Raw genomic sequence first — 21,271 nt, 5'->3', positions numbered from 1 at the left:
TGTTAGTGTACCTGGAAGAGCAAAGAGCAGATACTAAAAATTATGGAGACGTTCCCAATCCAGATAACTGATGGGAGGTCATGCGTGACAATATGGAAGTCAGAATAAGTTGCTGGATTGGAGGGAGGAGATGGAAAGGCATGATGCACTGGTTTTTAAACACAGCCAAGTTAGCTGCTAGCAGTCATACCCTATTAAATGTCAGTCAACAACTGAAGACAAAGGACAGAAGCCTGGAGAGCGCTTGGAGTTGTGGTGGCATATTTGGCAATAAAGTGATGTTAAAGAGGAGGGCAGAGAGAAGAGATGAGTCAATGATAAATTCAGAACCTCTTATCTAGGGATTGGGAGGAAAAATAGGACCTTGTGATGAAACCAGAGAATGTACAATTCAAGGTAGAAGGAAAGGTCAGCAGGAAATTAATGATGAGCTTTGAGAAAAACATTTCAATTTGGTGATGGTTATTGTGATGTTTTAAGGAATTTATAGGTTATAATCCTGCTTTTTAATAACTATGAAAAGCCAAAGAGAATTGTGACAGTGAAGGGAAACCTTTGAAGAGCAGGAATGGTGGTTCAGTGATGGCCTTATTATTTTGTTCATGTATTTTGCTTTTAGGATACTGGAAACAGGATCATGTCTTAGAATGAGGCTCACACCCTACTGATAACATTCTTAAAAAAAACCCCCACCATTTTTTTCTGAGGTAGTGCACTGACATAATAGTTATTATGATTATAAAGAAAAGGGCTTAGAGGAAGCAGTGTGAAAGCAAGATCATGAAACACAGAGATTTTCAAGGGCAGCGTCTTTCTTCTCTTCGGAACTCACCCTTCAATACAGTGGTTCACTTCCCCAAATCCCAAAATTATTGTATGGCGTCTTCCTCGGCTCCATCTCAATCTTGCTTTCTACCACCTAATCTAGACAATTTCCTTCCAGCAAGTCCCTCCCCCAGCTTTGTGCAATCTGGTACCTGTCCTCACCCTCGTAGAAACTACTCTATCTAAAGCCACCAAAACCTTCTAAATGAGAAACCCAAAGGGTCTACTTCAGTTCATATGTTATTGACTTTCTCTGCTTTGACAATCAATAATTAATCTCTTTCTTCCCAAACTATTTTCTTCCCTTGTTTCAACATGCCACACACCCTTGGTTCTCCTCACATCACTTGGACTTGATGACTGTATTATGTGGGATCTCTTTCTCTTTTAACTTTTCAATGGTGAGCTTTCCCACTTGGACTCCATCTTCTTTTCTCACTCACGAAGTCTTTCTCTATACTCCAGCTTTTCCTACTATATGCAGGCTGAAGATTCCCCAATTACTGTCTCCATGGCAGACATTCTCTGAGTCTGAACTCATATGTGGATCTCTGTGCTGAATGCATCTGACTGGGGTATTTAGTGCATACCTCATTTCTAGCATTTCCAGCTAAATTCAGTATATTCCTACCTAAAACTGTTTTTCTTCTCTAGTCTCAAACTTAGCTGTTGATACTACCATCTACCCAGCTACCCCAGCTCTTTCATATTCTTTCCAAATCATTGAGATTTAATATCTCCTAAATATTTCTTTTTTAAAAAATATGTTTTTATTGATTTCAGAGAGAGGAAGGGAGAGGGAGAGAGACATAGAAACATCAATGATGAGAGAGAATCATCGACTGGCTGACTCATGCACACCCTATACTGGGGATTGAGCCCACGTGCCAGGCATGTGCCCTGACTGGGAATCAAACCATGACCTCCTGGTTCATGGGTTAACCACTGAGCCACACTGGTGAAGCTCTCCTAAATATTTCTTGATTCTGTCCTCAACCCTTAATGCTGCCACGACTGTTTCCTGAATCAAGGTTTCGTTACCTTTCCCTTGGACTACGGCAATAACCTCATCCCTGGTTACTCTGTCTCCAGTATTGTCCCCTGAGGAACAACCTCCCACTCCTGCCACAGAGCTCCAAAACAAAAATAAAACCCTGTCTTCCTCTACTTAACATTCTTTAATGATTGATCATCCTCTACAAGCCTACAGGATCAAGACCATGCTTTTTAACATAAAAGGCCACATATGATCTGGCCAACCTCCTCTCTTGGCATGCCCTGCTCAGAAATGTAAGCTCCAGCAACCCTGAGCTTCTTATCGTAACTGAAGATTATCATAATATTTTTCTTCCTTCCTTGCCTTTCCTTACACCAGCCACTCTACTTCTACTTGATATGACTACCTCCCTTCCATCTTTTACCATCAGCTCTGGCACCATCTCTTCTAAGAAGCCTTTTCTGACTCTTGCCTGCCCCCTACCTCAACCTGACAAGATACAGCAACCTGTGAATTCGATCATTTCCCTTAACATATGACACAGCAATGATATTCATTGTGTTTGAATTCCACAATAGAAGAACATGTTTACTTTGTTTGTTCCCTTAGAATGTAGCTCATTATTACAGGTTACGACTTGGTACGCCTCCAACTGGTGGAGCAATGTTGGAAAGGTGTGGAAGAGCCATTGAGGGGAATGAGACAGTTGACAAAAGGCAAACCAAAAAGGGAACGGGATTTACTGAGGGTCCCATTTAAGTTATACAGGAAAATGTTGTAGTGAAGCTCTTATACTTGTTTTGTGACTTTTATCAAAAGATTCTTCAGCCCAACATGGAAGAATAGATGGCGAGTGTAATCTGGAGCTGGGGATTATTCCAGGATTGGAAAGGATTCTAGGATAAATAGGCCAGCTACAGAGAAAACTAAAGCCAGAAAGCTGCGGTATATGGAGAAGAGGGTAGAGCCAAAGGGGATGATGAGGACAAAGAAAAGGTTGGACCTGAGAGAGATAATGATGGGAGAAGGGAGGACAGAGTGTGTGTGTGTGTGTGTGTGTGTGTGTGTGTGTATGTGTGTGTGAGAGAGAGAGAGAGAGAGAGAGAGAGAGAGAGAGAGAGAGAGAGAAGGAGAAAATAGATACAGCAACAAAGTACAGAAATGAAAAGTGTCAGAGAGTAAAAGTTCAAGTTACTGGAAAAAATCATCTGTGAACTCATAACCTACCAAAATAAAAAACCATTCTGTTATTTAATCAATATGTTACTGTGATGAAAAATCTGTTTACCAGTTGATGGAACCTTTTGGCATTTTGCAGCATATTCCATAGTCAGAGAATCATAGAAATTGCAGAAATAATGACAAGATAGCTTTGGGATGTAATTATTCTATCTATTTATGGAACAGAGAACCCCAGTCCAATGCTCAGTTACATAATCTGCTTTCATTTTGAAATAATTTTCCCCAAAGCATGGCAAGTAAACACCATTCTAGCCCCTCCTGGGCAGTGTCACCTATTATTTTAGTATCTTGAGAACACTTACCACAGATGAAGCAGGTTGTCTTTAGGATTTCTTCTTTTTTCTGTTTCTCACTTCTGAGATCAGCAAAAGTATCAATGATGACACCAAAAATCAAGTTAAGAACAATAATGATGACAATGAAATAGAAAAGAAGGTCATATACCACTCGGGCAGCAAACAAGGGCTCCTGAAATAAAAATTTAAAATAAAAAATATATATGCATACACATTTTCAGTGCATGGTGATTCAGCATATTGTCTAGCAAAGGGAATATATTCAATAAATATTTCTAAATCAATATAAACAATATTCCAAGTTGGAAAAATAAGACCTGCTTTCTACCTTCATTTTCTTTAAATGTAACGAGAAAAGCTTCACAGCCTGTTCCCAGAATCCCCTTCCATTCCCTGGGACTTACACCCCCCCCCCTCCCCCCCCCCCATGGAGAGACTTGCTTTTTATTAAGTCATCACGCTAAATGCATTTTGGTGCAGTAGATTGCATCCCACAAGTTGCACAAAAGATATATAAATATTGATTCCAAAAGTCAAGAGATTAAGGAGTTGAGGAGGACCTAATGATTTGTCAAGTTCTGGGATAGGTTTTGTTCTTGGCCTTACATACAGGGTCAAGTATATACAGCTCAAGCTATTTCTACTTGATGAACAGTATTAAAGTACACATCGGAGGTCATGTAATCCAGCTAGGTCATAGAAGAGGAGACAGTAGATGAACTGACCACATAATACAGCTAGCCTGCTGGAGAACTGAGATTTTTTTCAAGCTCCCAGCCTGGTGTTTACAGCCAATGAGAAATTTTTCAGCCTTGCCACTTTAAGATATGAAATCTTGTTAGAATTTGTTTAAATGTTATGTTCATCCTGGATAAATAATAAAGGCTACTCGTATTCAGAGGCAAAGAGTAAATCTTCATGCCTGAGAAACCTGATAGACAAAAGGCAGTCTAGTTTCTGTTACTTATGTAACACTCAACTCCTCTATAACATCCATAACCACGATTTTGTTGCTGTAACACAATACACAGTTCAAACTTGGAAAAAGTTCCTAACCCCGCCAACAGTATAGAGTTTTAGGACATTAGTGATGTCTATGTAATCCTAGCATACAATTATCTGGTTTTAATGGCTACCATTATACTTGTTAAGCAAACGACACAAGATAGTACCCTGAAAACAAAAAAACATATATATTGTAAATGTTGTTAAGAGAGTTTTAAAAAATGATTATGTGCTCCTTGAGAAAATGTTTCCTCCTGCTCACATCTTTCGATGGCCTTCTCAGCACGTCGCCCACACCACCGCCGTTCCTGAGGCCCTGGTTCAGCACGGTGACGATGCACATCAGGAGAGTGTCACACGTCCGTTCAATTCCGTCTTCATACTCTTCATCGGCTATAAAAACACACAAATTAAGCAATGCAGCACACTCATGCTTTTTGTTTTTTTTTAAAATATGTCTTTATTGTAGTGTGTGTGTGTTTTTTAGAGAGAGAGAAGAAGGGAAAAGGAGAGATAGAGATAGAAACATCGATGAGCATCTTTGATCGGCTGCCTCCTGCACATCCCCTATTGGGGATCAAGCCCACAACCTAAGCATGTGCCCTGATCAGAATCTGAACTGGTGACCTTCTGGGCACGGATGATGCTCAACCAACTGAGCCACACCGGCCAGGCCAATCTTGTATTTTAAAAATACACAATTTTCTACTTCCAAAGATCTTTTTTTTTCCATAACCGTGCCATGACATAATTTTCTGAAGTCACATAACACCTATTTTATATGTGGCAGCCCATGACGGACACGGACTGATCAAGCCACTGAAATAGTTTTTCCTTCCATTGGTGGAAAATGACAGCATGAGAAAGACAAACTATAAGAAATCTAATCTTCACTGTGCATTGTTGTGCTGTGGGGAGAGGATTGTGCTGAGACCTCCTGAAAACACAGTCAGCTCACCCAGGAACTAAAAGTATTGCAGGGAAAAGAGTGCAGAAGGAAGCTAGGCAGGCCTGGCTTCAAATTCTAGTCGGTTCCAAGACTGGGACTTGGGCAAGTTCCTTAACCTCAGTAGCCTGACCTGTAAAATGGGAGGTTTGTCTAAGGATTAAACCCTTCAGAGGATTATATTTAAGAAACATAAAACACTCTGATTACACGGAGATTGGCATACACATAGTAGGTGCTTAAAATTCAGGCAGATGTTATTTCATTAATTTGCTTAAGGTCTAAGCTTTCTTAATGACCAGCATGGAGCTATGGAGCTATGGATAAAAAGCACAATGTATTTATATGAACGATTTATTTTATGCAAATGTATGTGAAAATATTTAGGGAGGAACGGGGGGAGAGAAAAAAGATATAACATGACAGAAAAATTCCTAGTCTTATGTTGTTGAATGGCAAAGTTACCAAACTTGGTAATAATCTCTTAGTCATTTAAAATAGTAAAAAAATAAAAATAAAAATAAATTAGACACTGGAATCGGGATTTCCTAATGTTGATGAGTGAGCAGAAATATATTTTTCTTGTTAGAAAGTTAAAGAACCACAGTGGCACTGAATTTTGGAACTCTGTGGCCACAGCCTGCCTGTCAAGGCCTGAGTGTAAAAACCACCACCACCAAAGGAAAAAAAAAGAATCCGCCTAATTCCATTGACCTGATCCATGAACAACCCATTGGGTATTCTGTTACAAAAGGCTGATTCTCCTCTTGTGAACTGACTTTACTATCACATCACTGGGATGAGGGATCCCAGTCGTTTCACTTGATTCGGAGCTATTTCTTTGTTAAACCATGCACTCTGGGAGGAGGGCTGAAGGTAGAGATGTGCAGACACCAAGTGCAGCATCAAAGGTCTCAGCAGCGTCTGCGCTGGACCACTTACCTCAGAGGTGAGCCGCAAGGCAATTCAATTTTCTGACTTAGAAAGCAGAAGACATAAAACTGGTTTTGGAGGAAGGAGAAATGGGGAAGAGGCAGGGCTTGTGGTAGCAGCAGTCAGAGCAGCAGAAGAGACAAGGTAGGCAGAGAAAGCAGGGAGAGAGCTCAGTCTGCAGCGTGCCATTTAGGTCCCGACACCTGGTGCTGGGTTCTAATGTGATGGCTAGGAAGAATGTGGAGAAAAACAGAAACGTGTAAGAGAGTTAAAGAAATCTTTAAAGAGAAATATGGTTTTCTAGTAATGAGGTCAGATGGAATAGATCTCTACGTTACTTTGCCACAATTAGCCTTTCAATCAAAGCAATCTGATATCTAGGGGCAGGATCTGAATTCGTTTATTCAATCAGCCATGTCACACACATGTTTACTAAAGACTCATTGATGAGTACTATCTCTCCCCAAGAACTTAGAAATAAGGTTGTTTGTTCTTTAACAGGTGAGCTAGTAAAATCCACGCACAACTCATGTGATTAGTCATTGTGAAATAAAATAAATTGGCTGCAAATACACAGAGAGAGAATTGGCTTTCTGCGTAGCACATAAACAGGGGGAAATGCCCAGGTCAGGTTAATGCCAGCAACAGTCCAGTTAGCACGCTCCTTAATAACTAGCGCACAGGCGTGCCGGTTTTACATAGTAGGCTTTGTGAGCTTGGTTAATGAGATTCTATCTTGGTGAGACGGATCCACTCATAATATGTTAAGCCAAGTTCCCAGGCCTTCAGGCTGAAAGCCAGGCCCTGAGTCATGGCAAATTCACCTAAGTAAATGCCACCATGTGGAGACCTATCTACATAACCAGCTGGCCTCCCCAAGCCAAACCTGCCTCATTTCACTACATCAACAGCCCTGGGCTAGGTGCTAGGAACACAGGTGGGAAGATGAAAGTGTTGCAGCCCCTAGGAAACTTACATTCCCCTAGGAAAGGCAGGTCAGCAGGCGAGCAAAGGCGGTGCAGTCACACAGGGTACTGCAGAGGCAGGAAGGATGTGCCTCTCATGGGCTGGGGTGTCAGGGACAAGCATCCTGAAGGAGGTGGCACCTGAGTTGAATCTTGAAAGACAGGCATGTTTGGCCAGTAAAACCAGTGAAGCAAAAAACATTCCAGGCAGATCAAGTGGGAAGAGCAAAGACAAAACAGGCATGAAAGCTTATGGAGTGTTGGGGAACTGCAAGTGGACTGGAATGATGGGACTTGGGTGGATGCAGACGAGTGTGGGAGCCGTGAGAAGAGAAGTGGGCAGGCATCAGATTAGGAGACACTCATACGCCAAGATGAAGGGTTTAAACTTTGTCCGGAAAGCTGTGGAGAGCCACTGGAGAACTTTCAACAGGGGCAAGGTGGTTTACCATGTAGGTGGCGAAACAGTATGAGGTAAAACATGTATTGCAGGTCCTTGAATAATGTCATTTTGTTCAACATCGTTTCTTTAGAATGATGATGAGATGCCACAGGAACTGAACTCTTGTTTACATCAATTAGCCTATGGTAAAACTGGTTTCGCTTTATGTCGTTTCCAAGAATCTATCGATAATGTCGAGTGAGGACTTACTGTGCTTAGGTAAAAAGACAAATTAACATGTGATAAAAGCCACAGAAGCAGTGAAAAGAGATTGGAATAGGGAGAGAACCTTTAATACCATGGGGAGGCCCTCGGATTAATGTAGACTCCAAGTTTGCCTTGAATATTCATTCCATGAACAGACAGGAATAGAGAGGCATTTCACATGGCATGAGCAGAGAGCCCAGAGGTAAAAAAATAAAAAAAAAATACTCGCTGCTATGATGAACAGCAAATATACAGCATGCAGAGGAGTGGACGATAAAGCTGGGAGCTCTCTGTGAAGCTCAAGAGAGTTTGGGATTTTATTTGATAAGCGATGGACCATGGTAGAAATCCCAAGTTGTGGGAAGAGAAGGACATATTCAAAGCAGTGATTTCTGACAAGTAATCTAGTGGTGATATAGCGGGTGAACTGAACAGGAGAGAATGAGCAGAGGTAGGAAGACCCCGTAGGAGGCAGTTGCCATAATTCAGGCCTGATGTGCTGTGAGCCTCAACAGGGCAATGACAGTGGGGATGGAAAGAATGAATGAACGGGAGCTGACAGGACTCCAGGCATGAGGGAGAAGACAGCGTTAAATAGCACACTGACGCTTCCAAACAGAGGTGACTTGATAAAGGATGGTCCCATTAAGTCATAGAAACAGCTAATTCAGAAGGAGGAATTGGGTGTTCTGATGAAGATAAGGAAAGACTCTCAGATAGAAGATGAGAAAACATTTTAAAAAGCTAGAGAAGACAAGAAAGCTGGGAGAGTACTAGGATCCCAGATGAAGGAAGAAAATAATATAAAGATGGAAAAGGATAAAAAAATGTCAAATTACAGAAGGGCCAAAAGCAATGAGAATCAACAAAAGGTAGCTGGATTTCGCAATTAGGTCGTAGGTAATAAGAAGATGGCAAATAGTGAAAGAGAAGATGGTTGATGCAGAAATTGAAGGAGAGAGTGCAGCCAGTGTTTTATAGGAACATTTGTTGCTGAAAGGAAGAGGAATAATAGATTATTAGTTTGTAGAGGAAGGTTCAATTAGGACTTAGGAGGAACAGAGGAAACTGGAAGGTTCAATTAGGACTTAGGAGGAAGAGAGGGAGCTGGTGATAGCAAGGAAAAGATGTAAGAAAAATGGTCAAGCTAATGGTGGCTAATGGTGGTCTAGCTAAAACAGAAGTAGTGATAAAAGAAATGAAAGATCATGGTTGTTTACATGTGAATGAGAAGAATTAGTGGAAACAGACTTCTAATATGGAGACATTTGGATAGAACTAAATATTTACATGTAAGGAACTTAGAACATTGTTTGGGACATAGGGTGGAACAAATTCTAGGTATCATAATGATCATTATTAATAAACTAGAGGGGTCCCTCGGCCTGGCCTGCGCCCTCTCGCAATCTGGTACCCCTCAGGGGATGTCAGAGAGCCGGTTTCCACCCGATCCTTGCAGGCCCGATCCCCGGAGGCCTGATCCCTGCAGGCCCGATCCAGACAGGAGGGAGCCAGATCCTGTCATTGAGCGTCTGTCCCGTGGTGGTCGTGGTGGTCAGTGCACATCATAGCGACTGGTCGACCAGTTGTTCAGTTGTTTGGTTGCTTAGGCTTTTATATATATAGATGACTGTAAACTCTTATGCACAATTATAGTTTTAACATAATCAATACATTTTATACTTGAACAATATGAGATTAAGTTATTCTCATATTCAGTTGAGCATCAGTAAAGTATTTTTTTCTTAATTCATAATAGAAATAAAATGTTTCATATGAAGAAAGGAATAAAAATATATTCTATTGGTTATGAAATAGTTCCCTCTTAGCTGAAGTGTTTGGCTAAAATGTCAATAGTGTTGAGGTTGAGAAACTGCTTTATTACAAATTCTGTTCTATTACAAAGTTTTTATAAAAAATACTGGACAGGCTTGGATAAGAGCACTTAATAATGCTATTTTTTCTGCTTTAATAATTAAATTATTCATTTTTGATGGTTTCTTAGAAAACAATAGATTGTCATTGGGATATATTTAAAATTTGAGTGCAATTAAAAACACCTTGTTTGTTAGTCTTAAACTTTAATTAAAATCGAGTCAATATGGAAATGCTGATTTTTAAAAATTTTAAATAGGAAAAAAAATTAAAACACTGGGCACTCAAAAGGAAGCTGATCAGTTTCTGGTATTCATCAACCTTTTTCGTTAAGTTACAATACCAAAACATATCAAATTTGAATTGCTTCTAAATGTTAGCCATCTGTGAACTCCCTTTTCTATATATTCAAGTGATTTTTACTTAGAAAAGAACTGTGACTGTATTTTGTAAATTATCTCAAAAAGGCCTTACTTTTCTGGAAAATCCTTTTTTTTTTTTGGTTTATTTTTAAGTGAATATTTTATAGGAAGTCAGGGAGGTCTGCAATAAATGAAATAAAAATTCTTTTTTTCCAGCCACAGTTGGTTGCCAGGTGCCATGCTGCTGCTGGGACAATGACCCACCGGCATCGGCTGGACCGTCCCCGGCTGCAGCCTCCCGGTCGCCAGGAGGCTTGTTATTATGCTGCTGTGTGTGTCTGGGCCTTTGTAATGGGGTCCTGCTGTCCACAGGGGAACAAGCCAAGCCCATCACAAATGCACACTAGGGTTTGCAAATTAAAACGTAATCCTGGTCTTAGACATAGAAAAGTTATTTTTAAATCTAAGCGACACATGCTGCACAGCAAACCCCAGGTTCTAGCTTTCGCGCTACTTTTGCAGTTAAACACATGTGGCCAAAATTTAAAGGGGGCAAGGGCTAGAAGACTAACTCCATGGAATTTTCAATCAGATGACGTTTAGCACTCACCATATTCAATGCAAAAAGGGCTCAGAAGAAAGAGTAGATCGACACAGGCATTCCTGTAGTTCTTCATACTGATTTAGGAATGATCCCTGAGTGTGAAAGGCTATTGCCACCATCTCTCTCAACAAGGTCTCTCTCACACCTCTGGTGCTGAAATTCCTCCACTATCCTTTCCTCCCTACTCTGGATTTTTTTCCTGAAAAATCATACCACCTCTCCCCACCATTCTGCCTCTCCCCACCATTCCCATCTCAGGTGGAGCCTTAAAAAAAGAGAAAGGAAAAAAGACGACTTTGCTCCTTGAACAACATACCTGGAAGGGCTGTCCCCATCGGTCCACAGATAAAAGAGAAGGTATGCTCTTTGTGTAATATTTTAGGTGAGTAAGAGGTTGTAGAGGTTTTTACAGGAAGCCTTTTACACATTTGTGTTCAGAGTTACAAACGAATATCCAAATAGACTTTGTAAAGGACACAGTTTCTCAACCTCAGCACTGCTGACATTTTGTGCTGGCTAATCCTTTGTGGTGGGGCTGTCCTGTGCATGGTGGGATGGTTAGCAGCATCCCTGGTCTCTACCCACTGAATGCTACTTGCATTCCTCCCAGAGTTCCGACAACTAAACATGTCTGGAGACATTGCTAAACATCCCCAAGGCAGGGGTGGGAAGGGAATTAATCCCAGCTGATAAACACATAAGAAAGAATATTTAAGAAACTGCTTTTAGAACACGGTATGCATAAAGACAATCTATCCAAGCATTCTTTGAAAGAAAACACGATAGGCAGAATTTTAACACTCTCTAAATTTGGGTTAGGAAAAAAAATGATTTATAGAGATTAATCCTTTAGTAATTAAGAGGAAATAAAACTGAGAAGGCTGGAGTTCAGGCTTTGGGGTCAGAGATCTAGATTGACTTACTAGCCATGTGATCTTACGTAAGGTCCTTCAGTGTTTGTACCTATAACGTGAGGATAATTAGTCACATCCATCTATCCTTGAATTAGAACATGCATTTCTGGGACCAGGATGCACTTCTCCTTCCTCTTGGCCTGACTGGCTCCTTCTCACCTCATGTTTCGGTTTAAATAATTCCTCCTCAGGAATGCCTTTCTATTTGATCTTCCTACTGCCAGGCTCTCTTGTGACTACCCCGCATAGTGCCGCCTACAGGATTCACCATAATTTATAACTTTTTATGCTTCCCCCACTATTTTATAAGTTCCATTAAGGGTCAGGATTTATGTTTGTTTACTCAACAGTGTAATACCTAGCATGTTGGCTGGCCAATAGTACAGGCTCAACAAATATTGATATATGAATGAATATACAAGGTTTTAAAAATTATTACTATTACCATCATCAAATAATGTACTGAGTAGACAACTAATTTCCTGTTTTACAAAAATATTCACTTCATTTTTTTCAAAGTTAAGATTAAAATATCCCCATTAGTTGTAGCATATGAAACAATTACCATAGAATGCCTAGAGGAGCATCAACAACAGTGCCTGGGGAATTGCAGAAAGCCTAAATTCTGCAGAATTGCAAGAGCTCGGCAGCCAGGACCTGGGATATGCTTACACCGCCTGACCTGGAAGACCTCCCTCCAGGAGCAGTTACTTCACGGTGCCTCAGGAGCTTCCAGCTCCCACGCTGGGATGAGCATCACTAGCTTAACGGCTGTGCAAAACCCGTGGGTCAGCCATCGTTCTAGACTGGTGGGAGGAACACTAGATTTGTTGTTGGTTCACTGGCAAAGTAATATTCTGTTCTTAAAAATCAAACCATAAAGTATATTTCCTTTAAGATAAAGGAAGTAATTTAAAAGTAATATTCAGATATACAAGAAGAATGCAGGAATAGGGTTACTATATATGTTGGAACCATGTTATTAAAATATTTGTGCTAACAAGAAACTAAATTGTAAAAATGTTATTTTTCATATTCTGTTAAGGAGAAAGAATGCTGAATAGAAAAGAAGACATGTGCTGGTGACAATAATTGATATTCAAGGTGCCCTAAAAATCCTGAATTATTTAATTTTATCTAGCTACTAGAGGCCTGGTGCACGAATTTATGCACCAGTGGGGTCCCTCGGCCTGGCCTGCAGGATCAGGCTGAAACCGGCTCTCCGACATCCCCCAAGGGGTCCTTGATTGCAAGAGGGCACAGGCCAGGCTGAGGGACCTCACTGGTGCACGATCAGGGCCGGGGAGGGACACAGGAGGTTGGCCAGCTGGGGAGGGACCGCGGGAGTGTTCCAGGGCATGTCCAGCCCATCTCAGTCTCGATTGGCCAGACCCCAGCAGCAAGTTAACCTACCAGTTGGAGCATCTGCCCCCTGGTGGTCAGTGCACATCATAGCGAGTTGTTGAACAGCCTTAGGATATCATTAGCATATTACGTTTGATTGGTTGAATGGACAACCAGACAACTGTACACTTAGCATATTAGGCTTTTATTATATGGGATTTAATTTTACCCAACTACTAAAACCATGTCCAAGTTTTCAAAATCCCTCTGTGATTTTTAAAAAATCATGGATAATGATAAGTGCACAGAGGCATCTGCAGATCTAAATTTGAGATTGTGACAGGTTCTGCAAACTGCTCACAGATGAACTTAATGCTGGTCCCCAAGATAACACACCAAAGTGGATCATTAAAGTGATAGTGTGGGAAGGAGTTGAGATCAAGAAAGGCCAGCATGCATTCAGACTAACCTCAAATTGGGGATGTGGGAGACATTATGTATGTGGGCTCTGGCAAGGAGGCTTTGAGAAGGAGCTTAATAATTTTGTTTTAAGATGGAGAAACATGGGCTAAATGATAGTCTATTTAAGACAAATTTCTATGTGGCTAAAGAACTGTGCTATAGGTGACTATTTCAATGTGAAGGCATGTTTCTAGAAGCAAGCTAAAGAACTCTGTCCCTAACACTGTCCTATGCAGCATTTCTAGTACCTTTAATAACAATCTTTTAGAGCAGAGGTTGGCGATTTTTTTTCTATAAAGAGCCAAATGACAAATTGGCTTTGTGGGCCATGTACAGTTTCCACTACATATTTTTCTTTAAAAGAAAAAAAAAAAACACATCAAAATAATGTTACAACCATTTTTAGCCCAAGATGACAAGTCAGATTTCCTCATGGACCACCGTTTGCCAATCCCTGTTCTAGAGCTGATCAAACTTGAGGATGACATGAGAGAGAGTACAGTACTTAACAGAATCGAATAGATGAGTTTTCTGAGCAGCTGCACCATGAACTGGGAGGGACCTAAAACCTAGAGAGCAGCTGGTCAGAAAACGCCTCATCTATTTACAGGACAAAATGGAACAGCCCTTGGATTACAGGTTGGCAGAAATAAATAGAAACAAATGCATGCTTTTACACTTGAAATTCCCAAACTCCCAATCATATAAGTACAGGATAGGCATTTATGTGAAGAATGGCATTTTAGCCAAGAGTCAGCCACATACGGGCTCAAGAGTGCGGTGGGATTGCAAATCCCACTATCCAGAATAAGATACCACCCCTCAACTTCTCCCCTTGGAATGTCACACCAAGAGTCAGTGCTGCAATATGTGAAGAAGGCTGAGGAAACTGAAGGGGAAACTGGAGGATGCGTGTAACAGGACTTTAGAAACTACAGAGCACAGTAAGCTAGGCGAGCAGAGAATGAGCCAGTTAATTGTTTGGAAGCTTTGACTGGGTTCCCAGGAGGTAGGGGAAGAAAAAGTTCTCGGTGACTACTGCTCACAGTGCCTATAGCGGCTGGGACATTGGGATAAATGTATTCCTGTGTTTTTTCCTCTCTTTAGGTTATAAGCACTAAACATTGAGTCAGTAGAAGGGACATTCCATTCTTCAACCAACATCTCAAGGAAAAGGCAACTCAGGAATGAAGGCACATCATTTATAACCAGACAATGTGCTCCCAGATGGAAGAGGGGAAATCCATCCTTACACTGTGCTTAACTCTTCCTTCCTGCATCTTCCCTGAGTCCAATGTTGTCCTTCATTAGCATAATGTAGATTAAATCCATTATACACACACACACACACACACACACACACATATGTATATATACACACATAGACACACATCCTATGTAATAAAAGCCTAATATGCAAATCGACCAAATGGTGGAATGACCGGTCGCTATGATGCGCACTGACCACCAGGGGGCAGGTGCTTGACACAGGAGCTGCCGCCAGCCCCCAGGCCAGCCAAGGCGGGTGCCAGTGCCCACCCACCTTCCCCGATCGCCCCACCAGCTGCCCCACAGATCAGCCCTGATCGCCAGCCAGGCCTAGGGACCCTACCCATGGATGAATTTCGTGCACCAGGCCTCGAGTACATATATAAAACTCTTGAACTATTAAAGATATATACTCTCTAAATTGTTGCTGCTTCTGGAAACAGATCACTAATTCCTTCTACAGCTCATTAAATTTCACATATGCCATAGTTTCCGAACAATCAGAGTTTAAAAAATGATTTTTATATGTATGGTTCCATTTGCTCTGTTGGAAGCAGGGGAAGTATCATATTCTCTCTGTCTCTTCCTCCCTCGTTCCATCTCTGGCCAAGCCATCTGAACAAAGTCCAGGGAATTTGCATAACATGTCTAAGACAGACAGCTAGAAAGTGGCAAGATCAGGGTTATAACCAAGACTTCTGAATTCTAAGCCCATGCATTTCCAGATTCTTTGTTAAAGGCAATACAGTTAAAAGGGTCTTGCTTAGTGTGGTATGGGTTTGCAATATGGTAGTAGAATTTTTAACAGCATGTATGACAGGGTAAGTTTGATAAATTCTCATGAATAGAAATAATAGAAGGAACAGGGTGGGGATATAAAATGGCAGATTTGTAAATCCTTTCTCTAGTTTGACTCTTCTTGGTTCTTTCAGCCTCCATTTTTCTACTTCAAACCACCATGAAATTCCTAGAGCAACTCTATCAAATAAACATAAGTGCAGATGTAACACTGCTCTGGTATGGAACACTCATTTTTACAGACCTGTATTTGAAGCTGGTATCGTGGGTGAGCAGTTTTCCTTGTCACATGTTCCCATCATGGAAGTTAAAGTCATAGTAGGAACGTCGTTACTTCCTGAGAAAAAGAGGAATATGGTATAGAGATAAGTATGCAGGTAGGTGGGTACGGGCAATTCCAGGTGCAATTTGTATGACAAAAGGGACAGAGACCAGCAAAGACTCAGACATGACAACAGAATGACCTGGGCTTCCAGGTTGGTGTTTTTAAACTGAGCATCCCACAACCAGCACCAATCTCAGAAAGGCGTTTGAACTAATAAGAGACAGAATCAGAGGTATGGTCAGAATGAATGACTGGGGCAGGCAGAGTGGAGGATGAAGGTGAGGAATCCACGTAAGGGGTCCCTGCAGTATTCTGGATCAGAGGAAATGAGGGTGAGAAGGGACATGTGTGAGAGACACTGTCACCTCTGCTTGTCAACAGAATGTTCCCTCTAACTCCTCGGGCTTTTCTAAGACACGGATCCCGTTGCATGTTGTTAAGTGGAGGCTCCTTCTCCTTCATCTATCAAACCACAGATCACACTGTTCCCAGAGGCATGATCTGCATTCTCCTAAATTCCCAATGCCACGTGCAAATTCTCCATCTCCCACTCTCCTTTGTACCTGTGAAGCTCTTGCCATTCCACTCTAGCACTCTCAACCTCCCCCTCTTGGCTCCCATCTCCTGGCTTTCTGATTATGACTAACCGAGGAACTGCATACTTATGCACTTCAAATTTCATGTGTTACCAAGGTGTGTCTTCCTCAATAATTACCCTCAACCTTGTGAGTAAAGAGTGTTCCATACCAGAAAAAAAAACTTTATGCCCTGTATCAATAGATATAACATATGGCATTGAAGTAAACTAAAAGTATTATGAAAATAAGGCTATTTTTCCCTGGGCCTGGTATCACATTCACTTTCAATCTATGAAACAAAAATCTCAATCTATGAAGAATCAAGAGTTCAACTTTGTTCGCTGTTCTCATATGCTAGATTCATAGTATTTAACGCTTTATCTTATTTAACAGCTTTTTATATAAATATTCATAAGTACTTTTAGTAGAGATCTTGACAATTTAGGTCTAGTGTTACCTATATTATAAGCAAAAAAGAAAAAAAGATATCTTTATATTTCTAAGGAACATATTTTCATAATATGACACTAATTTCCTTTATAAGTAATACAGATTCATAAAACTATAGCTATTGGATATATTTGAATTCAGGTATTACGATGCTTCGACTTCAGACTCACCCAGCACTGAATAACTCAATGTGATCATGCCTTGCAAATAATTAAAACTTGAAGAGTTTTGAGAATAAGTAGTTTATAATTGACAGATAGTTTAGTAAAAGGGAGTTTGGGGGAGTATTTACATATCTGAGCTTTTTTTTCAATTATTTTCACCTGCAAAAAACTCTGGAAAAAAGTAACATTTAAGAAACAAGAAACACAGTAACATAAAATATTTCATGTTCCTGTTAATCAAGACTAAAATTTAGGTATGAAATTCAGTCTCAAGTTTAATAACTTTAGATCTATGATCTTTCTATTTTGTGTTTTAATCACTTAGACTTAATAAAAGATTTAAATGTCATTTAATTTTCCCATATTCTAAGAAAGATACTACCAAATATCATTAGTTTAATAAATAAAAAATGTTTAAAGGCAAGAAAGAGTATGGCTTATAAGGCACACTAATTAAATCATACCTCTAAATTTAATAGCTTGAGGAGAGAGTGAGTGATTTTGTGGTTTCCATTTCCTACAACCCATAGACATGAGAATCACCCACAGAAGCTAAGAGCAAAGTGCAGAACTATGATTTCTATTCAGCAAATTAGAAGAGGAGGAAAAAAAGTAACAAAGAAATTTAACCAAAACAACAGAAGGTAGGAAAGTGGTAAAAAGAAATCTTTACAAAGAATAAGTAAAAATTCAAAATAATATATGAAGAATAAGCCCTCACAAGAATCACAGTGAGCATAAATAAATAATGTCTAACCAGTTAGCCAATAAAAATAAATATTGTACAGTAATTCTGATGGCCACATACTGATGGATTGAGCTCCTTAATGACAATATTTTGAGTATTTTTTCTATCCCAAATTTCTTATTCTATGATAGTTTCAGGTCAAAACATTTATCATTTTCAATTATTTAAGTACAATATGATGTACCGTGAGCAAACACATATAGTATAACTAGAGGCCCGATGCACGAAATTCATGCAAGGGGCTTGGCCCTTACAGCCCCAGTTTTGTCGGGTAGCTTGTCTGGACGGTCGTTCTGCTGTTCGGTCTAATTGGCATATTAGCTCTTTATTATAAAGGACGGTTGTAAATGATGCTATATGCTCTTGGGAGAGAAGGAAAAAGGGGAGGAAAAACATGCCAAAGCGATTATCCTTCACTGAAGTTGTTGACTGTCTTCAGGATTAGAGTCATCATGGAAACTTCCTTACTGATACTGGGCTTAGATAATGTTGCTGGTCTGGGATACTCCTCTACACATTGGCAGCTAATATACAGCCTACAAGTATTTCACAGTCGTGAGCTCTTAGTGAACGAGGCATGTTTTCAAAGGAGTGAAAGAAAACATTTCCTCCATTAGTGTTTATCTATAATCCTCTTAACAAGCTCCCTACAAATCATACCTGCCATCCCAGAAAGCTCATTCAGTGGTAATAGCAATACCTGTAATGGGAGTTCTGTTTTTCAGCCGATCCACTTCCATAGTGAAGTCATCCTTCAGAAAAAGGAACCCAATAATGGAAAACAGGTAGACGAGGATGAGAGCGAGGACTGCCGTTAGAATAATGGAGCGGCCATTGCGGGTGACACTTTTTATGACATTGAGCAGAGTCTCTTCTCTGTACACCAAATCAAAAAGCTAAAAAAATAAAAAAAATAAAAAATCCACAAACATGCAAAGGAGTAAAAGATGAATAAGTATAAAGGTCATTACAAATACAAATGCAAGCCATTTTAGTTTATCTATGAAAAAAATTACAACCTAAATGACTTTAAAAATGAACCAAAATATATATTGCTGTCCAGCTGAAATGTATTAATGAGCTGTTTTTTTAATAAAGAGAACCCTAACACAACATATATTGTGCACCTGTTGGTTTTGTAACCAACATAATTTCAGTTGTGTAAGACATGAAATAGCATAGCTTCACATTTGAATTTAGAAAAATTATAGTATTATACTTAACCAACTTAGCTTCTTATTCCTTATTTTTACTCTTACTGACATTCTGCAGTTGCTTCTAGACTATGTGAAATGATTAAAGTGAGAATGCTGAGTTAGGTTCACCTAAGTGATGAATAATGGATAGGTTCATGAAATGTATTGTTTAATCAAGTAATTAGAGGTGAAATTATGAGAACAATTTTATGAGCCTGTTGCAATAGAAATAGATATGAAATTTTAAAATAGTTGAGAAATGCTAACATCTTTCCTTAATAAAGGCATATATTGAGGATAAAACATATTACTTTAGTACATACTTTTGGAAACAGAAGTATAAACAAAGATATAATACACAATTTTGCTAATTCACTTTCTCTAATGAGCTGTTTTCCATTATGTGTTTAGTAGGAGAAAATCTATGCACGAGTCAAAAACCTAGGTGTGTGTTTGCTATCTGTAGTCAACACTGAAAACACTTTTATTTATTGCTATGTAAAATGTTGAAATTATACATTATCAAGTACATGTTTTATTACCAAAAGCTGGTTAAAAGCAATAATTTAACATTCACTTAAAAAAGGCATAAATACCTGTTTGGAAAGAAAGAATATTTTAAAAAGTGGAATAATAGAGGTTTGTCTTCTGCTACCTGTGAGCAGTGATTAGAACATCTAAACTGGTTGAAACGATCAATTATCCATGTCCTGCATCCTCTCAGAGACAGCAGGGCCTTGTACCCCACTTTCCTGAGCACTGAGGGTTATACAGTCACTTTCCAATCTAATTGTAGCCTTACACATGATTGCTGTAAAGTTATTAACTTGTTTGCTCACCTTAGAAACTGTTATTTTATAATGGTAAAAAATAAAAAAGGTTTAACTATTCTGCTATTTATCTTCTGGAGGGAGCAGCTGGAAATGAAGTCAACATTCTTCAGAACAAATAACTAATCCAACTTCCAAATTATCGGCGCTCTGGCGTGAACTTATTTACTTGACATAAGGAGGTTTTTCTTAAGTTTATTTCAATAGTGACTGAAAGAAAAGGTCTGACCAAGGGCTCTGGGTCACTTCTGGATAGTTTCTGGAAGTATGGAGCTTCCAGAAGCCCCTGGGATGCTTGCAAAAACTGCATGTCCCTGGGCCCCATACTGACCTCATGGAGTCAGAATCTTGAGAATGCAAAACATATTGACATTGGTCAGGTTGATGGTTCTTTCTGATTATTTCTAAAAGGAAAATCTAGAGTGTGGTTTTTATTATTTTGAATAAACGATTGACATCGTGGAGAAAATCAGGAATGCATATTCATATAATTTTAAAATATTAAAATATTTTTTAAAATTCCATTTTGTTATTATGTCCATTACAATTTCCTTCTAGTACTCTAAACATCAAAATGGACTATCTCCTTTCCATGACCAATCCAATGAAAACAAATTAGTATCCCTATTGTAAGATTTGAAAGATAAAACCCAAGAGGATTTAAAACTAAAAAATAAGGTTAAATAACATAAATTAAAGTAATATTACTCTTAATAACTCATATAATCATTAAAATACAACTTTATTTTGTCAAATACCTTTACTTGGAAAACAAATATTTACACACCTCATTTCACATTATCTTTTTAATAGATCTTGCTAATACTAGTCTCCGATACTACCCCTACTCATTTTATAGACCAGAAGGCGGATGCACACATCACAGTCAGGTTAAAGTGCTGGGTATCTTAGGAATTCATACAGGGTAGGGCAAAAGTAGGTTTACAGCTGTAAGAAAAACAGAGTTTATTGTTGTATGATTATTTATTAATTATTATATTATTTTCCATACAAATAACTATAACCCTACTTTTACCCACCCCTGTAGGTCACAGGCAGATTTTTTTCAAATTTAATTTAATTTTATTGTATATCACAGGCAGATTTTTTAAATGGAATTTTTCAGGTGAATCAAAGCAGAGAGGGAATTCATTTGGATCCCTGAAACACACACAGAAAAATTTCCTTTAAATTGGCGAATAATCCGATTAACTATCTGGAAGATAATTTTTAATCTAAACATATGGGACAAATCCACTCTTCACTGTGGCTCTTTCAAGTGCTTGAGAGTAAATGGAAAATCAGCTGTTTTTCAGTCTTCATACATGGGTGTGCTAGATAACATAACGGGGAAGCAGGAGGCGAGCAAACTGGGTCAGCGTAATGGTCTTAGATCTTCAACTTGTTTTCAGGTGATTTTACTGAGAAGTGCTCTCTAATGCATGTCAGCTCTGGGCTGGAGAGATAAATAAATTGCTCCTATGCATGATGCTA

General features: G+C 39.4%; 1 protein-coding gene across 1 annotated transcript in view; it reads right to left on the bottom strand.

The window, feature by feature from the left end:
- ITPR2 (inositol 1,4,5-trisphosphate receptor type 2) overlaps positions 1–21,271 on the bottom strand; it is a 425,687-nt gene that overhangs the window by 47,868 nt on the left and 356,548 nt on the right. The window contains exons 51-54 of the mRNA XM_070410528.1: positions 18,452–18,647; positions 15,731–15,823; positions 4,628–4,758; positions 3,367–3,532 (exon numbers count right to left, since the gene is read on the bottom strand). Coding sequence (XP_070266629.1) covers positions 3,367–3,532; positions 4,628–4,758; positions 15,731–15,823; positions 18,452–18,647 — 586 coding nt within the window. The remainder of the gene's footprint in view (positions 1–3,366; positions 3,533–4,627; positions 4,759–15,730; positions 15,824–18,451; positions 18,648–21,271) is intronic.

This window comes from Myotis yumanensis, unplaced genomic scaffold (genome assembly GCF_028538775.1).
Source record: "Myotis yumanensis isolate MYYU_CA2020_CCGP unplaced genomic scaffold, mMyoYum1.0.hap1 SCAF_3, whole genome shotgun sequence".
NCBI classification, from domain to species: domain Eukaryota; kingdom Metazoa; phylum Chordata; class Mammalia; order Chiroptera; family Vespertilionidae; genus Myotis; species Myotis yumanensis.
The sequence above is the reverse complement of the archived record's forward strand: the minus strand, read 5'-3'. Positions and strand labels throughout refer to the sequence as shown.